This window comes from Stenella coeruleoalba (assembly GCF_951394435.1).
Source record: "Stenella coeruleoalba genome assembly, chromosome: 10".
NCBI lineage: Eukaryota > Metazoa > Chordata > Mammalia > Artiodactyla > Delphinidae > Stenella > Stenella coeruleoalba.
Genome location: NC_137156.1, coordinates 5,034,740 through 5,052,731, shown reverse-complemented (window position 1 = coordinate 5,052,731; position 17,992 = coordinate 5,034,740). Strand labels below are relative to the sequence as shown.

At 50.7% G+C, this 17,992-nt stretch overlaps 1 protein-coding gene across 10 annotated transcripts in view; it reads right to left on the bottom strand.

Moving 5' to 3' along the window:
- Positions 1-17,992, bottom strand: part of RREB1 (ras responsive element binding protein 1) — a 177,573-nt gene that overhangs the window by 18,991 nt on the left and 140,590 nt on the right. For all 10 annotated transcript variants that reach the window (XM_079933232.1, XM_079933233.1, XM_079933231.1 and 7 more), the window contains 3 exons: positions 14,456-14,600; positions 13,753-13,889; positions 226-415 (listed from right to left, as the gene is read on the bottom strand). In XM_079933232.1, the coding sequence (XP_079789358.1) occupies positions 226-415; positions 13,753-13,889; positions 14,456-14,600 (472 nt within the window). The remainder of the gene's footprint in view (positions 1-225; positions 416-13,752; positions 13,890-14,455; positions 14,601-17,992) is intronic.

Genomic DNA, 17,992 nt, shown 5'->3' with positions numbered 1-17,992 from the left:
CAGTTAACATGAAATTCAGCACACAAGATAAAAGGCCGCCAACCCTCGTCAACTCAACAACTCAATGAAATGGGAAGGGCCAAGCTGAATTTCAAGAGAAAGGTACTATTAAACAGAAAAAAACCAAATGACAGCATTTTAAGGAAAGGAAGCCTCAGGTGAGGAAATTCAGTCCAGCTGTGTGGGCCATGGAGGTGGCTGCCAGTCATGGGCCAATCGGAATACCTGAGAAATGCGAGGAAACCTCCTACAGGAGAAGTCGGTGAAGCCTAAGTCGTGGAAGCCGGCAGGGATGGAGGGGTTGTTCTGGATGAAGGGCCTTCCCACTGCGTCCCTGGGAAGCTGCTTGTGGACCAGTGCGTTGTGGCGCAGCAGTCCTCGGTGTGTGCGGAAGGTGACGCAGCAAATGTCACATCTGCGGGAAGAAGACACAGGACGTAAGGAGGCGGCCATGCCGGGGCGTCCACCTGTCCGTTAGCCGTATTGTGTTTTCTGTTACTTCATTTCAGTGGAGCAAAATAAAAAGCATGTGACATCAAGAAGCCAGCCACCTCATGGTGAGCAACAAAAGACTCTCCCTTTAAGAAAAAATTTATGTCCTAGCAGCCTCTGGATACCCAGTCTTTGCAGACGGCACAAGTGTGAACAGAGCAGAGACGTGGGACCTGAGGCCACTTGCTCTTACCTGCGTTACACGATGTGGAGCGAACACTTCCCTCCCCCAGCTCCATGGATTCGGATTATCAAAAACACTTAGAAGCCCCAAAGCACAAACTTCCACAGCAGCTGGAGCAGTCAGGCCAGCATCCCTGATATGTGACTGGGATAAAATGATAATCAAATCCTCCAACTGAACTGGTAGCACATGACAGCGATTATGTATTCAATTCTGCTATTGTTACCATCTATCTAAGAAATAACCATAGCTCCCGAATGCTGAGCCCACGCTAGGTGCGAGGGCACCCCACGGGGGTAGCGCACGACCCGGCAGGTGGGTGGGCATTCTCATCTTCATCTTCCAGAGGAAAACACCGAGGCTCGAAAATGTTCAGCAGCGTGGTGGAGGCCACACAGCCAGGAAGAAGCAAAGACAATGTGAGCCCTGTTCATACTCCCACCCTCACCTACCATGAAGCCATCTCCCTGTCCTAGAAAGACTCTTTCCAATGCGGTCCACAGAAAGATGAAAGACTATCACGCTTCACTTCAGAGATGACTGCATACACCTGACCCGTCCTGGGCCACATGGACGTGTAACAAACACCACTTTCTAACGGTGGCTCCGTTTTCTCCATGTTTTACACCAGTGCCGCCTTCTAGGTCTTCACTGAGAGCCATCTTAAAACCCAACAAACATTAGGACATCACCCACATCCTTTAGACCTGCACTGAATACAGCGGCCATGAAAGTCCTATTTAAACGAATTAAAATGTCCTTAGTCACAGGAGCCCCGTCTCACGGGCTCAGCCGCGACAAGCAGTGCAGGCCTGGCGCATTTCCAGGATCGCAGGAAATCCCACTGGACAGCGCCTCTTTCCAACTACTTTACACATACAAACACATCTGCCCCTCACAAAAGCTCTACGGCAGGTCTTATCCCTGTCTCACAGAGAAGGAATCTGGGGCACAGAGGGGTACAGCGACCTGATTGAGCTTACACTGCACACACCTTAATGGAAACTTTTTTTGCCTTGAAATTCTTCTCTAGAAATCAAAGAGATAACGGCATCACCCATGAAGCAGCTGGGCTTCACGTGTAGCGCCGAAAGACCAGTGCCAAGTATGTGCAGCCCCGCTCCCTGTGCTGGGCCGTGGCTGGCACAGCAGCGTGCTCCTGTGTCCCCACCTCCTCGACACCCCCCCTCCCCCCGCTGACGCGCCCGCATCTCGCCACCGAGATTCCTGTCATCATTCAATTAAATTTAGCATGCTGGGTTCCCACGAGCCACTCAAAACACAAACCCCTTTTGAGGGACTTCTGGTTAAGCTCACCAACTGTGATAAAGGCTCTGGGCAGGGATGGCCGCAGAGAACCCAGACGCCTATAGGTATGGAAAGTTCTCACGCGGTGGGCCTGCACAGCGCAGCTTCCATCTCTCCCCGGCCCTGCTTCCCGCAATCCCTTGCACTGTTCAGATTTTCTCTCCCTGCACCTCTTCCTCTTCCCCTCTGTCCTGTCTGGGCCACAAGCAGGTGAAGTTCAGGGAACTGTCTGGAAGCTGGTCTGTGCCTTCCCTGAAAGGTGAGACTGAGAGGAAGTTAAGAAAGAAAGGACAAGTGCAAAGGCAGCGGGGAGCTGCCACCCAGTGGGCCCTCAGGCATTTTCCACCTGACGTCCATGATGACTCACTCTTCCTGAGTTAACAATTAGCACTGACGACATATATTTTGTGTAGAATATTTGCAAAGTGTTTATAATTAATTTTTACCAGCGTTGGGACATTGCAACAAATACTTAAGCTCAATTCATCCTAGCAACCCAGCCAGTGTGTGACCATCCCATCACAATGGAAGCAGAGGCCTGGTTCTCGCTCACCCTCAGAAGACAGCAGGGCTCACTCCGTCTGGCAGAGAAAGGGTCGTTCATCAAAGTTGGGTAAAGGGGTGGGGTGGGGGGGCCCCTCATTAAAAACAAAAAATCACGCACATTTAATATTTTACTCAACCTAAAACATATTCAGTTGATCCTCATTATTTGCAGAGTCTGTGTTTGTGAATTTGCCTACTTGCCAAAATTTATTTGTAAACCCAAGTCAGTATTTGCGGTGTGTTCTTGGACAGGCAACGCAACAGAGAACAGAGTGGGAAGAATCTGAGTTGCCTGATGCACACGTTCCCTGCTGGGGCTGGACAAGGAGACGCTCTGCCCTCTCATGTAAGCTCCTACTGTAAACAAGTGTCCTTTCCGCTGTCTCTTTAGTGCTGCCACATTTCTAGCATTTTAGTGCTTCTTCTTGATGAGTCTGCTATTTGAAATGGTCCCCAAGGGCTTCCCTGGTGATGCAGTGGTTAAGAATCCGCCTGCCAATGCAGGGGACACGGGTTCGATCCCTGGATTGGAAAGATCCCACATGCGGCGGAGCAGCTAAGCCCGTGCGCCACAACTACTGAAGCCCGCGCGCCTAGAGCCCGTGCTCCACAACAAGAGAAGCCATCACAGTGAGAAGCCTGCACGCACCGCAATGAAGAGTAGCTCCCGCTCCCTGCCACTAGAGAAAAGCCCGCACAGCAGCGAAGACCCAACGCAGCCAAAAATAAATAAATAAAATAAATAAATTTTAAAAATAAAATGGTCCCCAAGTGTAATGCTGAAGTGCCACCCTGTGTCGCCAAGAGCAAGAAGGCTGTGACGTGCTTTGCTGAGAAAACACGCGTGTTAGATGAGCTCCGTTCAGGCGTGAGCTGGAGTGCTGTCGGCTGTGAGTTCAGTGTTGATGAGTCAACAGTATATACTACACAGAGTGTCTTTAAACAGAAACACACTTAATAAAACAAGGTTATGTATCAATCAGTTCATGAAAATGTGACCAGAGGCTTGCAGGAAACTAACCCTCTGTTTCCTCCAGGAACAATGGTTCAGTGCCCACTAACTCTCTGTCTGTGGGGACTTCACGGAACGTACCTACTGGGTAACGAGACTCCACTGCACATTCAACTCGCCCATTTTTATGGGGGCCAAGGACTTAGGCTTGAGTCTAGTTCCACTGAGTGAAGCTCCATGTCGTCATCACTGTGTGAGTCACACTCGTAACACAGCATCTTTGATTTCTGGTTTTACATGCTTTCAGGTAGAGCAAGAACTTAGATTTTTGCAAACCAAACTAAAGCAGCATCCTAGGTTCTTATGATGGTTTCTTCAACTGTTCACAGCTGTCTTGCCCACCCTACATTTGACAGCAAAACAAACAAACAAACAACAGCAACAAAAAAACCTGTCCAATCTGGATTATGTGCAAGTATGCCCAACTCAGTTTTCACAGACTATTCTTTAAAAAAAAACAACCAATATTTCGCTGGCTTACAGAAAATTTAATTAAATTACAGCAAATAATTATAAGTATTACTGACATAAACAGGTTGGGGAGAAATCACGCTGACCCTCGGCAGCCTGCGTGTCAGCTGCAGGAGGTGAGCAGGTGCGCCTGAGCAGGGCGCTGCACGCTTCTTGAGCTTTTAACCTTGAGCTTCTAACTGTAGAGTTAAAACGTTTTTGAGCATTTACCCCGCCTCGGCTTGCTGTTGGTGAAATGTGTGTGTTACGTACCTTTATGTATTTATATAATGTACCAGGTACACTATAAAATATAAAAACAGAGAATTTTAAAGGATGAGTGAAGAAAAGTCCCATTATTTTGCCTTTGTGCCCCAGAGATCTTTCTGAACACCCTCCTCTTTTGAGACTATGGCATCAGTGCAGAGTCTACTGGCCATGAGTATTCCACATGAGGGCATCACACGTGGGTTGTACAAGGGAATGGAGAGTGTCTCGGAAGGTGGCGATAAGGATTACTGCCCTTCTATCGTAGCCATGAATTTTCAGTAACGCTGAGTTTGCACCATTTATCTAGACATATCCATCTCCTCCTTCATTCTCTTATTCACCTTCAAACCCTTCCCATTTCTGGTATCTGGTACCAAGTTTGCGCTCCATACACACGTGGCAGAATTACCTGGCACCAACCACAGGCTGTGTCCTCCGAGGAAGGCAGGTGTGGAGCAGTGGGAGTATGGGTGCAGGGACCAGGGAGTCCCAGCTGGGAATGGGGAGTCAGAGTGTGTGACCTTGGACAACTTGTTTCATCTGTATTTCAGCTGCCTGCTGTGTAAAATTTCCCAAACGTGCCTGAGATAAGAATCCCCCCATGACCTTGTTAAAAACCAGATTCCTGGGGCCACTGCAGATGGACTGGAATCAGAATAACTGGAGGAGGAACCAAGGAATCTGTATTTGTGCGAGCACACCAGGTGCCTCTTACATCAGACAAGTGTGGAAAATAAATTAGAGAGAATCAAGCAAGAGGATCTCGAAGTTATGAACAACTGAAGCGACAAGGCTGGGCGAGCTCATTCCCTTTCTGCTACGAGTCTCCGTTTTCTTTCTCATCTGTGTGTGGGGATCTTTAGAGTTACTGTGAGTAACAGGTAACCAAATGCTCGGAGAACTACAAGGTCCTAGACCAAATTTAACCATTATTTTATAGCGCTAGGTACCAAAAAAAAATCAGGAATAACCCATTTCCTGGCAATTACAGCAGACACAAAAATGCAGAAAAAATGGAATTTTAATTTCCAAAGGATGTGTTCTCTCCTTTCGCTCTCGAGAACTCCACAGAACAGCAGAACTTCTCCACGGCTGCCGTTCAATCTGGAGACTCACTGGAGAGACGTGTGTTCCTCCTGGTCCTGCCTGCGCTGCACCCCTGCTTCCTCATCACCCCTGTTCCCTTCTGGAGCCACAGCCTGCACGCGCATGCACTCAAGAGCCTCCTAACGCCGTGCAAACGAGCCCTCCATCCACCACATCACACCTCTGTTTCCACAGGGTTTCAATCAAGGTGCTCCTATTTCACTTCTGAAAGGATATAGACTTTCATCTTACAAACAAACTTCTTGAAAAGTGGCAGAGAAAATTAAACTCTGCCTTGAAATCAGAAGCACATCAAGAAGCTGGTTAAAAAGAAGGAAAGAACCCTCGTGGGAAAAAACACTGCCCCCCATCTCACGCTTGGACCTCTATCTGCGGACAGACTTTAAATGAAACCATCGTGGAAAACAGTCACCCAGAGACATTTAGATTGCCTTTGTCAGGCAGAGACACTCGGTTCCTCCTGAGGCCCAGTGGAGGTCACTGCAAATCTGCAAGTGATGCTGCTGGCTGCCGAGCTGGGGCTATCTGCTAACTTGCTTCGGTCTGTCACCTTCATTAAGGCCACAGCCATTGATCAGGTGGTCCCTACCACTCTTCCCCTCGACCCCGGTTTGGGGGAGCTTTCAACCCTGCCAGGAACTCGTGAACAGCACACTGTAAAACATTTAGATGGAGTGGAGCTGACTTAAGAGTCACGGCAGAGTGACTAGAGGATGATTTCATTTTGCAAGTGCTCTGACGACGTGCCAGGGGGAAATTTTACAGATCCGAGAGGCTGCTTTCGGATTTTCTGGCAACGGAGATGGCCTTAAGTTGCAAACTGAGGGTAACTTTTCCAAATGGAAACTAACTTCTGCTGTCAGTAAGATAAATGCATTTAATGGGGGAAAGTGTATCTAGCTGTAGGGTTTAAAGAAGCTAATAACATTCCACCCACTCTTCTAAGAACAAAACTTTCTTTTTTTCTTTTTAAATCACATACTCAAATAGATTACCGTGAAGAAAACAAAAATTCATTATTTGAAAAAACTCTCAAGGACAATTTAAGTAAAGGTGAGCTTACTTACGAAACGCAGGGATGAATGCCAATATGGACATCCTGCCTGCCCTTGGCTTACAGAAGGATGATCCCCTATATGTGAGCCCCAAATCGTTCTAATCACAGAAACAGTGTTTCTGTACCCAAGGCAGTTCACCAGAGCCCACTTCACCCAGAAAACACTTGAATCTCAGCACGTGTTAGCAAATGCTTCTATGAGAAAGGAAGCACGTTTAGTTCAGAATGCGGGGAGAGCGACCTGCTCCCCTAACTGCAGGGTTCCACCTCCCTCAGGGCGGCTCTATTCCCCAGGCAGGGGCTCCAGCACTTCAGTTTACTCGGGGTGGGTGGTAAGGGAAGAGATGACGTTTGGGGCCGTGCAGGGTTGGAACTTCTGGAACCGGAGGGGAAAAGCAGCTGTCTGCAGCTTATCTGCTCTGCCTGCCGTGGCAGCACCTGCAGTGTCACTGAGGGGGCTTGGGGAGGTGTGAGGCAGAGACAGGAGGGGCTGGGCGGGGGGTCCCAGGGGAGAGAGATGCCCCCCCCCAACCCAGCAGCAGGCAGGGGAGTGAGCCAAGTTTCCACTGTGGCCCCCGGTATACAAAGGAACAGATGGCAGGACTGGGGGCTGCCAGTGCTGGGGCTGGAGGGAGGCACTGTGATCCCAGAGCACCTTCACCATGTGCTTGATCTGTAGCCTGTCCTGTCCTCTCCTTCAGAAATCAAACAAACTCACACAGTCTCTCAGCACACGGGCTCTGGCCTTGACGTTGGCCTCGCCGGGAAGAGCACACTGTGAACGTGATCAGAGAAGGCTGACTTCCATGAGAGTGGTAAACTGCACTGATCTTGAAGCTACCCTGCCAGCCACAGCTCAGGCCAGGGATGGGCCAGGCAGCTCCGGGAGGTCCAGGAAGTGCTCTCCTTTGTTAGCTGGGGCTTTGTCCCTTCAGTTCTCAGAGGGCTTCAATGCAAATGAATGAGGTTCTTGTTCATGCCCAGATCCACGACTAGTCTCAAAAAAACAAACGTCAGGATCTTAGAGTCACTGAGTCGAGGACTGACACGTAGCACGGCACACCCAGTGGGGCAGGGCACCACGGAAGCCGTTCTTTACAACACACGGCCTTCCTTCTTATTTACTTTTTAGAAGAAAACTGCAGAATTCTGGGCTGGGGTAAGAATGTGCTAATGATACCCATGCTATAATGGCGTGGGCACTGTGCAGGAAGTAGGGGTACAGGAAGAAGCTGTCAACAGAGCAGCTCACAGTAGGGCTGACAGTGACTTAGCAGGACTAACTCTCACAATTAAAGGCATCAGCCATGAAACAAGGAACGTGTAACCACTAACCAGAGTGGGTTTCCCAACTCACCTTCCTGAAGGATCTACAATGGAGGGGAGCTTGCGCGCACGCACACGCACAGACACACACAGAAGACTGAGTCAAACCAAGGTAAATGCGAAGGCAAGATCACCAGCAAAAGCATCTACAGAAATGGAGAAGGAGGCCACCAGAGAGCTTACAAATATATTTTTAAGCCTTGTGGCTAAGCAATTCTGGGACTAACTCCTCCCAGGGTTTGCTACAGTAATACTGTGTCATCTGGTGACCCCTTACTTCCACATTGTTCTATCATGTCTCCCAGTTAAGGGACAGACAGACAGATGACCCCCACTGCCACGTGAAAGGGTTAAAAAATTTTTTTTCACTATGCTAAACATATTTTTGAAAGACTGCTTTGGCAAATTTCAAACATCAGGAGACACATTTCTTTAGAATCTCAGGTTTCCCCAACAATCTAAGGGAAATGATGTGCGGTTCTATAATTTAAAGGTATCAGGACCTTTCAAGCTTCTAATCATCTGGGTTTCTGTACAGTTGGATCACAACATTTGGGAGGCAGGACTCAAACCAAATGTAAACAGCCATTCAGCTACCCAATCTTTACAAAAGCAAAATCAGATAAAAGTGGCTACTTACAACGATAAAGACTAAAGGCCAAACTGCTTTCATGTTCTCTGTCAAGGAAATGGTACCTGGAGAAGCCCCGGAACGTGCTTCCTTCTCTATTTTACTGGAATGGGATTCCAAGAGAGCGACACCAACCCATAACTGTAAGTGTCGCAAGGGTTAAAATATTAAAAACAACACATGTTCTAAATAATAGTATCAGAAGTAAATGTTCATTGATTGTCTGTTACAGTCTGGGGACTGTGGATGCTCCCTTCATCCTCACACAGCCCCTAAGTCCATTTTCCAGACGGGGAAACTGAGCCCAAGGTCACGGAGATGCCAGGCCCCAGTCAGGCTGCAGCCGGCACCCTCACCACCCCTCTGCTGCAGCTGCTGCGCTGTGTGTTCAGAGGATGGTTACTGCAGGTGTCCCAGCTCCTTCTACAACCCATGTCACATCCTTAATGCCTGGGCCCTGGACAGTGGCTCGACTGGGAGTCTTCCCAACATTCCCCGAGCAGCAGCAGGCCCGGCCCTGTCATCAGAACCTGGGAAATACCTTGCTGAGAAAGCGGCAGTCACCCTGGCTGCTTCCTTGAGATACTGAATTTCTTGCTCATTACAGTGTTTTATCGAGGGACTGACATTCCTTTTTAAAGGGATTCCATGCTTCATTTTCTCTGTTCTGTCTATGGAGGCAAGAGGGGCGAGTGCAAACAGCTTCTCGTCAGAGCCCCGCCCGGTTCTGACCCTCCTCTCCCCTGGTGCCCACCCTCCCTGCCCTCCCCCGCTTCCCAGCCGCAGAGCTGACAGCCAACAGCTGCACTAATCTCTCCCAGTTGCTGGGAGCAACAGTGACGGCCTATGAGAGGGCCCTGGTCAGGGGCAGCCTGCCCTCCCCACGCCCAGGAATCCACTGGGCTGCACACACTGCGTCCTGACGCCCTGCTAGGTCTGTTCGACCGAAGCGACGCAGCGGGAAGCCGGGCAGGTCCAGGGACTGCTCAACGGGTGGCTGGGGTGAGCCCAGAAGCCGGCGGCAGTGCCCACTCCACGTGGCTGAGAGGCCCCTGGGCAGGGCGCGGAGGGGCTGCCCTGAGAGAGGCCTCCAGCTTAGGGGGCGGATCTTCTCCTCCCTCAGCCCCCAGCATCGTTTTAAATCTGCCCTCCACCTGGCTGAGCCTCAGACCCCTGAGGCTCTTATACGAGATGCTGAAGAGTATTTTGTTATACCCTATCCCTATTTTTAGGATGACATTTAACAAGTGTGGGACCAGCGCCATGTCAGTCGGTCTCAGGGTCTCCCTGCAGGTGATGGGAGTGTGTAGAGGGGGGATGGGGCACAGGGCAGGCAGTCGAACGTTCCTTGGAACACTTGAGAATCCAGAAGAAGAAGGTCCTGGCGACTCTCCCCACCTCTGGCAGCCCACCCTCCATGCCTGTGGGCACCTGCCCTCCCCTCCGTGCCGCCACGTACCCGCAGAGCCCACTCAGGTCCCCACCTTCCAACGCCCCATGTAGATTTAAGGGCATCACCATAACATTTTCCTCGCAGACAACTAGGAACGGTAACTGGACTGGACTGAGGAGGGCCTGCCCCGGGCAAGCGCCCCAGCACCCAATGTAAAAGGCCGTGGGAAGCTTTCTGCCAGCCTATCCGGCTCCCTGGCTCCCTCTGCTTGGACAACAGGCTGCTGGCCTGTCTGGCCCTGAACTGACCCACTTCACTCTGTTATAATCGCTCTTACTCTTTTGCTGACAGCCCTCGAGGGGCCCTGTCTCCACTGTCACCACTTTTTTCTTAAGTCTGGTCAAGGGCCTGGCACACAACAAGCACTCATTCATTTGCCGGATACATTTTAGCTGAACTAATTTAAAAATTATTTATTACCCTATCTCCTTTAATCAAGAAGCCACATAAGATTATACAATAACTTTTGCCAAATTTCGCCCCCAGCTGCAGTCACAGTGCCACCGTGACTACCCAGAGGTCCCCCCAGCCCAGCCCCCATTAGCCAGAGACTAGTCATTCAGACACAAAATGGGGAGGGGGCCGGGGTCTGAGACAAAGCCCTCCCAGCTACAGGTGGGCTTGTCCTAGGCTCGCACCTACACATGGGCTGCTGGGGGATTGGAATGTGCCTCTTCCAATTGAAATGGTGGGCTGCGATCATGCCCCACACACCAGATGGCAAAGACTGTATGAGAATGAGAATGTAAATCACATCACTGACGGTTTCTGTACTGACATTGTATTTTGGATATATTAGTATACCAGCAAAGCATGATCAATTGCAGCAAAGCATGATCAATTTCGCTATTTTCTTCTTCCTTTTTTAGAATGTGGCTACTTGAAAACTTAAGGTGGCCCTCGTGGCTCTCCTCCTGTTTGCATGGGTGGCTGCTGACCTGGACTTCCCTCCCAGCTAACTTTACTCAGGGCAGCGGACAGCCTGTTACTCTGTTCTATTCTTATAACCAGGCACGATATTCAACACCCAGACACCCTCACACAGGGATGTCCTCTCTGCATCCACCTGCTCACTGAACACTCTGTCACCTCCAGTCCCAAGTGCCAGCTCCCAGAAAGCCTCGCTTCTCCCGTCTGGGGGGCTGGACAGAAGGGCCAAGTCACCGCGGGTCTGGTCACGCCAGGGCGAAAACAAATCCGACACTCGGAGCCAGAATCACTACAGTGGTCTGTGTCTTCCTTTTGCTCTACGCTTACACTTCGTTAACTTGAAACACAAGGCACTGCAGGAGGAAGGCCTCGGCGTTTACGTGAATTTGGATTTCCAATGCTTTTTATTAAGGAACAACGGGCACCTTGCCAGCTTTGGGGGTGGGCGGTAAGGGCAGGAGAGGGAGAGAAAGAAGCCAACAGCTGTTTCGAGTTATAAACTTTCTGTCTAAACTGGTAGCATCCCACTGTGGTTCTGCTGCCTTTGGGGTTTGCAAATGGAGTTGGTGCCTATTTTAGCTCTGGGTTAACAAGCAGTCTCTCCCACCAGCTACTGTCACAGTTCACTGCCTGGCGGGGCCCTGCCGGCTCATGCCTGTCCCCATGGCATCCTCTGATAGCAGGCCATTATGTGGAGGGCAGAGCAGAGGGGAGAGGAGGGAAACTAACTACGTTCTGTAATTAACTCCTTTGGTTCCCAGACACAAGACCCACCCACACACAGCAACAGCCGCCAGACAGGGGATGGCATGCTTGCCCCCCACCATGGATGCACGGCAACCTCTTCTCACGCCACTGCCGGGAGGGGCCAAGCCCCCCACCAGGCTCAGCACTCCTCCAGTCCACCCTCCCCAAACAAAGGATGCTATTACCAAGTGGGCAAGGGAGGACCTGAGGTTTAACTTCACAGCCTTGGAGTCACGGCAAGTGAATTATGCACCAAATCATGTAAAACAGTGAACCAGTATCCAAGGCGATTCCTGTCTCCATGTTCTCCAGGTAGCCAGCCCGGCCTGCCCCCAGATTAGGTGCTTGTCCAGAAGGCCCCACTCCAGGAGCACCCACGCCCTGGTGCCAGCCAGCACTAAAGAAGGGGACACCTGATCTTCCTCTATCATTGCTATACACTGTGCTGTGCAGCCTCCAGCTGCCCAGAAGTCTCTCTTGAGAGTTAAGTTATTTTCCCTGTCGGACAGAATCATCTAGAAGAGGGTAAATGGGTAGTTCCTAAGATGGTATCTGATCACAGAATAAAACACAAAGTGAAAGAAAACCTAGGGAGGAACCCAGAGAGGAGCAGTGTGTGGACTCAGGCACTCTGCAGTGCCGGGTCAGAAGCGCTGACGGGGGTCGGAGGGTCGGGGGTCGCAGCTGCTATTCCTGCCTCTGCCCACGACTCACCACGTGAGGTTTGTCTGGTAACTTCACCTCCGCTTGCTCAGGTCCTGCATCTAGAGAACTATTTCAATAGTTACCACCCACCACCAGCCCGCATCCTGGGATGCTGTGGACGTTAATGAAACCACGAAGTCAAGTTCCTGAATCTCTCAGAATGACAGGGCCTACAAAAGGAAGAGCCAAGTGCTTTTTCTTGGTAGACAGAAGAACAACCGTTAAGAGGCAGGTTTCCGAGTCACAGAATTTCAGGTCTGAAAGGGAACACAAGGACGATCTGGTCCAACTCTCCTTCAAGGTTCAGATGCAGCTGGTCCAGGCCCCATGTGAGCAGAGGTGGGACAGGGACCCAGGGTTCTGACCACCAGTCCCTGCCTGCCCGTCACATCCAGGAGTTTCCCAAGATGGGGCAGTCACCTCAAGACATGCTCTAGCACTTCAACTGCTCAGAGTTTAATCTCTCCATAAATTCTCTTCTCTCTCTAATGGAAAAATGTCAAGCTAACGTGATTAAGGATAATGATTACTTGACGCGACTTTATGTTACTGGACAATTAGGCTTTTCCCCCAACACAAACATGTTTAGCTGCCTCAGACCTTTTCACTCCTAAGTCACAACCAAACATGTGCCCCCAAGAAAGAAATGTGGTCCACGTATTGGTGAGTCAGACAAACAGATGTCCAGATTTCTACACTCCCAAGCTGTCTTCTGAAACCCAAAGCTGCAACCACATATGCACTGGCCTCTGCTCTGGGAACCTTCAGCTGTGCCTCTCAGGACGTGCTACTTTCAAGTCTCACAATACCAGCGGCTCCCCTACAGCACCTTAAAAATGATACAGTAGCAGTTTCAGAGAGGAAGCGGGTACCTGCTCAGCAGGAACAAAGGGCTTTCTGCCTGATAAAAACGCAGGGAAGAAGGTCGGGGAGGAAAGCCGAGCTCCCCCCACCCCAGCCCCAAATTCTGCCGGAGGTCCGCCTGGGACCACTGAGAATCAGAAAAACTATGTGGAGCCTGGACCAGAGGAACCATCACCTTTGCTGCTACCGAGACAGGCTGCATTCAGGTCCTGTGTCCTGCACGACAGAACTCTGTCTTGCCCCCAAATGCTTTCCTAGGCTTCTGTGCTACCAGCCCATTCCAGACGCCCACGAGCACCTGATCTGCCCTCCCCGTCCTTAGCACACACACGGGCGCAGCTAACGACCATTTGGGCTGCAACACCATCCGTGAAGAAAATGTGTCTGCTGCCCAGAGCCCGGTGCTAGGAGGCTGCCCGTGGGCGGGGACTCATGGGGATCGCCCGGGGGCCCCGCCAGGAGTGCAGGAAGCACCGTGACGCTGGTGAGTCCTCCTGGGGCTGCAGCCACCTGCTCTGACCCCTCTCAGCCCCGCTTCCACCCCCGCAGGCACTCTGATCGGCCTCACGAGTGGCCTCACAGCCCAGGCTGGAGTAACAGGAGGTAGGTTGCACCACACATCACAAGGAGGCGCCCCCAGAGCACAAGCCTGCCCCAGCCCCTCTCCTACCTTAGCGGGTTATCTGAGTGGGTCTCCATGTGGGTCTCCAGCCCGTACTTGCACACGAACTCCTTGAAACACAGTGGGCAGTGAAACACTTCATCAGCTTTCTTCTCCATGTCACCCGACTGCCTGTCCTCTACCATCTTAGGGCAAAGAAGAAACATTAAGTCACAAGGGAGGGCTCCCACGTAGTTTGTTTCAGAGAAGCCGACACTAAATCCAGAATCTGAAAGGAAAAGGACGCCTCCCTCCTAGGCATTAAGGATGCTACTGACCAACGTTTCATGTAACAAAACCTCACCGAACACCAGCACCCACCCACCCACCCTCAACTCACTCATCCATTCAACAAATATTCACGGAGCACCTAGTACCTGCCAGGCACTGGGAATAAAAGTGTGAGGACAAAAGAGTCCCTAATACTTAGCAGAGCCTCTTCCATTCTAGCTGGAGAAACAAAAAACCCCGGGAGCAATGAAACAAGCTCCTCGGATCATCAGTGGGCTCAGCCGGGGGGCTCTTCCTTCCACAAAGGAGGAGCAAACAGGTACTTTTTTCTCCAGAGACCTTATGAAACAGTGCAGGGAAAGAGAGGTTAGAAGCTTGGGATGGGTGTCCACCAAGCCCCCAGACTGCGAAAATAAAGGCTGGAGGGATTTCTGCCAAGAGTCCCTGGGGCAGGCACATCTGTGCTGGGGGCAGAGAGGACCTTTTTAGCAGGCGCTGGGTCTTCCTTCTCTGACTCTGTATCATGACTCAGTTTCCTTTTGGAGGACAGCCGCCTGCGCTTCAGTGGGGATGGAGGGGCTGCAGCTGTAGCGCTGCTGGGGTCCTTCTCATGAATCTTCATATGTCTGGAAAGAACACACACACAGACAATGTGATTTAGCAAAAACTGAGCTGGTTTATTTAAAATGCTTTATATTTTCTATTTGGGCACTGGTAGTTAAATTTTCCTTAGTTAAGAGATACGGGGTATAATTTATACAGTGACTTCTTTTTAAAAACCTTATAATCTCCTTGAACCCCTCGTGAAGCTCTCACAACGAAGTGCTATCCAAAAACGTGGCTCAGTGCCTTGCTGTCTGTTGGAAGATATTCATGAACTTCACTGGCACTAATAAGATAAAAACAAACTATTTGATGATCTGTTCTACTTATTCAGACAAGCTGTACTATTTTAGGGCACATAATTCTATAGACAAAAGAAGTCCCAGGTACCACTAGTTCATAAACCAAGAAACCACTCTGTGGTCCCAGAACCCACCCCCTGTCTACCAGTAGAATGTGTTCTCTCTCTTCTGCCTTTGGAAGCATGTTGGGGGTCAAATTTGAGAGGTGCTGACCGAGCACATGTCCGAAGTGCCTGAGACCTGAAAGCCTGCCCATGCTCTCCAGGGTCTTACATGGATTTGCAGATCATGAGAGTAGCTGGGTCAGTGGGATAAGTTACATGTTGCAACCCTGACATCTACAGGACTAGGAATACACATACAAGAAAGTATTATATTAGTATGCATATGTCTGTTCCAAAAAAAGAGTTTTATGGGTGACCTGACTTAAGTGACCTTACATTATCAAGTTCTAAAGCAAACATTCTAGGAACCAGGTCCCAAGAGCTATAGGGAAAGAAAGAATGGCATTACAAAAAGATAGTCTCAATTTCCTTGCTTTGTGACATAAAAGGTTTACTCTTCCTAATGACAGTCATCATCGGCATCATCAGCTCTGACCGGGGTTAAACTGTGCCAGATGTGGGAATGTAGCCGCAGCTTTTTATAAATAACCCTCTGATGGGATTATCTTACTGGAGACGTTCTCAGGAATGGGAAAAGACAGCAAGTTTTCATAAACGATCCTGTCAGACTTCTAAACAGAAGCTCTGCTCAGCTCAAGCTCACGTTCTGCTGCACCTTCTGTACAGCTGGGCTGGGGATAAAAGGGCTGAAAAGCTCACGAACCACAAGCAGCGACAATTCAGGCTCTCAGGCCAATGACGCAACGAGACGGCTGGGCAACACCCTTCCCACTCACAGCCTCTGCCCCCGACACCCGTGAGCCCTCCTTCCATGAGTGTGTGGAGCTAAGAGCTACGATTCCCCTGGTTCTGGCCCTACAGACATACTCTAGAAGGCGGAGGGGTCCCCACGTCAGCCCAAGACCACACTAGCCTCTGCCCAAAGAGCAGCAGCCCCGTCATCCACCAGTAGGAGAGATGTGGCCTAACCTCTGAGAAATGGGATTCAGGGAAGGAGGCTCAGGCCAGCCCTCTGTTCTCTTAGGGGGAATCAATGTGGTGAGTCAGAAAGATCTAGTGGGAGAAAATGGAAAAGAATCACAGACAACCGTCATGCCCATATCCACATAATTCCTTGCTTAGATTATTAGGGGAGGATGCTTTATTATTAGTTCTTGGTCACCTAAAGCCTTGAGAAAGTTAATGGAGACAAATAGCCTTGTTCTATGTACCCCCTCTACTTCAAGGCGATTGGGAGTTAAGGAGACCATCGTTTAACGTCAGTGTTTGGAGAAAAAAAGAAAGGCTGGCAAGTTCCTTTCGACATTTACTGTATAGCACATTCCAATTTTAGAAATGTAAAAAAAATTTTTAGGCATCTAAGAATTGAGGAAGTATGATAATACTATGGGATGTAAATTAGTACCAAACCCATCCTTTCAAGAAATCACTCAAAATGAATTTTAAAAACAATATCCTGGAGGAATTGAGGAAGATGGCAGAAGAGTAAGACGCGGAGATCACCTTCCTCCCCACAAATACATCAGAAACACATCTACACGTGGAACAACTCCTACAGAACACCTACTGAACGCTGGCAGAAGACCTCACAACCCCCCCAAAAGGCAAGAAAGTCCCCACGTACCTGGGTAGGGCAAAAGAAAAAAGAATAAACAGAGACAAAAGCACAGGGACGGGACCTGCACCAGTGGGAGGGAGCCGTGAAGGAGGAAAGGTTTCCACACACTAGAAGTCTCTTCCCAGGCGGAGACGGCGGGTGGCGGAGGGGGAAGCTTCGGGACCGCGGAGGAGAGCGCTGCCACAGGGGTGCGGAGGGCAAAGCGGAGAGATTCCCGCACAGAATATCGGGGCCGACCGGCACTCACCAGCCCGAGAGGCTTGTCTGCTCACCCGCCGGGGCGGGCAGGGCTGGGAGCTGAGGCTCGGGCTTCGGTCGGAGCGCTGGGACAGGACTGGGGTCGGCGGCGTGAACACAGCCTGCAGGGGGTTAGTGCGCCACGGCTGGCCAGGAGGGAGTCCAGGGAAAAGTCTGGACCTGCCGAAGAGGCAAGAGACTTTTTCTTCCCTCTTTGTTTCGTGGTGCGCGAGGAGAGGGGATTAAGAGCGCTGCTTAAAGGAGCTCCAGAGACGGGCACAAGCCGCGGCTAACATCGTGGAGCCCAGAGAAAGGCATAAGACGCTAAGGTTGCTGCTGCCGCCACCGAGAAGCCTGTGTGCGAGCACAGGTCACTATCCACACCTCCCTTCCGGGGAGCCTGTGCAGCCCGCCACTGCCAGGGTCCCAGGATCCAGGGACAACTTCCCTGGGAGAACGCACAGCGCGCCTCAGGCTGGTGCAACGTCACGCCGGCCTCTGCCGCTGCAGGCTCGACCCGCACTCTGAGCCCCTCCCTCCCACCGGCCTGAGTGAGCCAGAGCCCCCTAATCAGCTGCTTCTTTAACCCCGTCCTGTCTGAGCGAAGAACAGATGCCCTCCGGTGACCCACACGCAGAGGCGTGGCCAGACCCAAAGCTGAACACCGGGAGCTTTGCGAACAAAGAAGAGAATGGAAATCTATCCGAGCAGCCTCAGGAGCAGCTCCACAATCAACTTGATGTACCCTGCATCTGTGGAATACCTGAATAGACAATGAATTATCCCAAATTGAGTAGGTGGACTTTGGGAGCAAGATATATTATTTTTTCCCCTTTTCCTCTTTTTGTGAGTGTGTATGTGTATGCTTCTGTGTGAGATTTTGTCTGTATAGCTGTGCTTTCACCATTTGTCCTAGGGTTCTGTCCGTCCTTTTTTTTCCTTTAATACTTAAAAAATTTCTTTTCGGGCTCTCTGGTGGCGCAGTGGTTGAGAGTCCGCCTGCCGATGCAGAGGACGCGAGTTCGTGCCCCGGTCTGGGAAGATCCCACATGCCGCGCAGCGGCTGGGCCCATGAGCCATGGCCGCTGAGCCTGCGCGTCCGGAGCCGGTGCTCCTCAACGGGAGAGGCCACA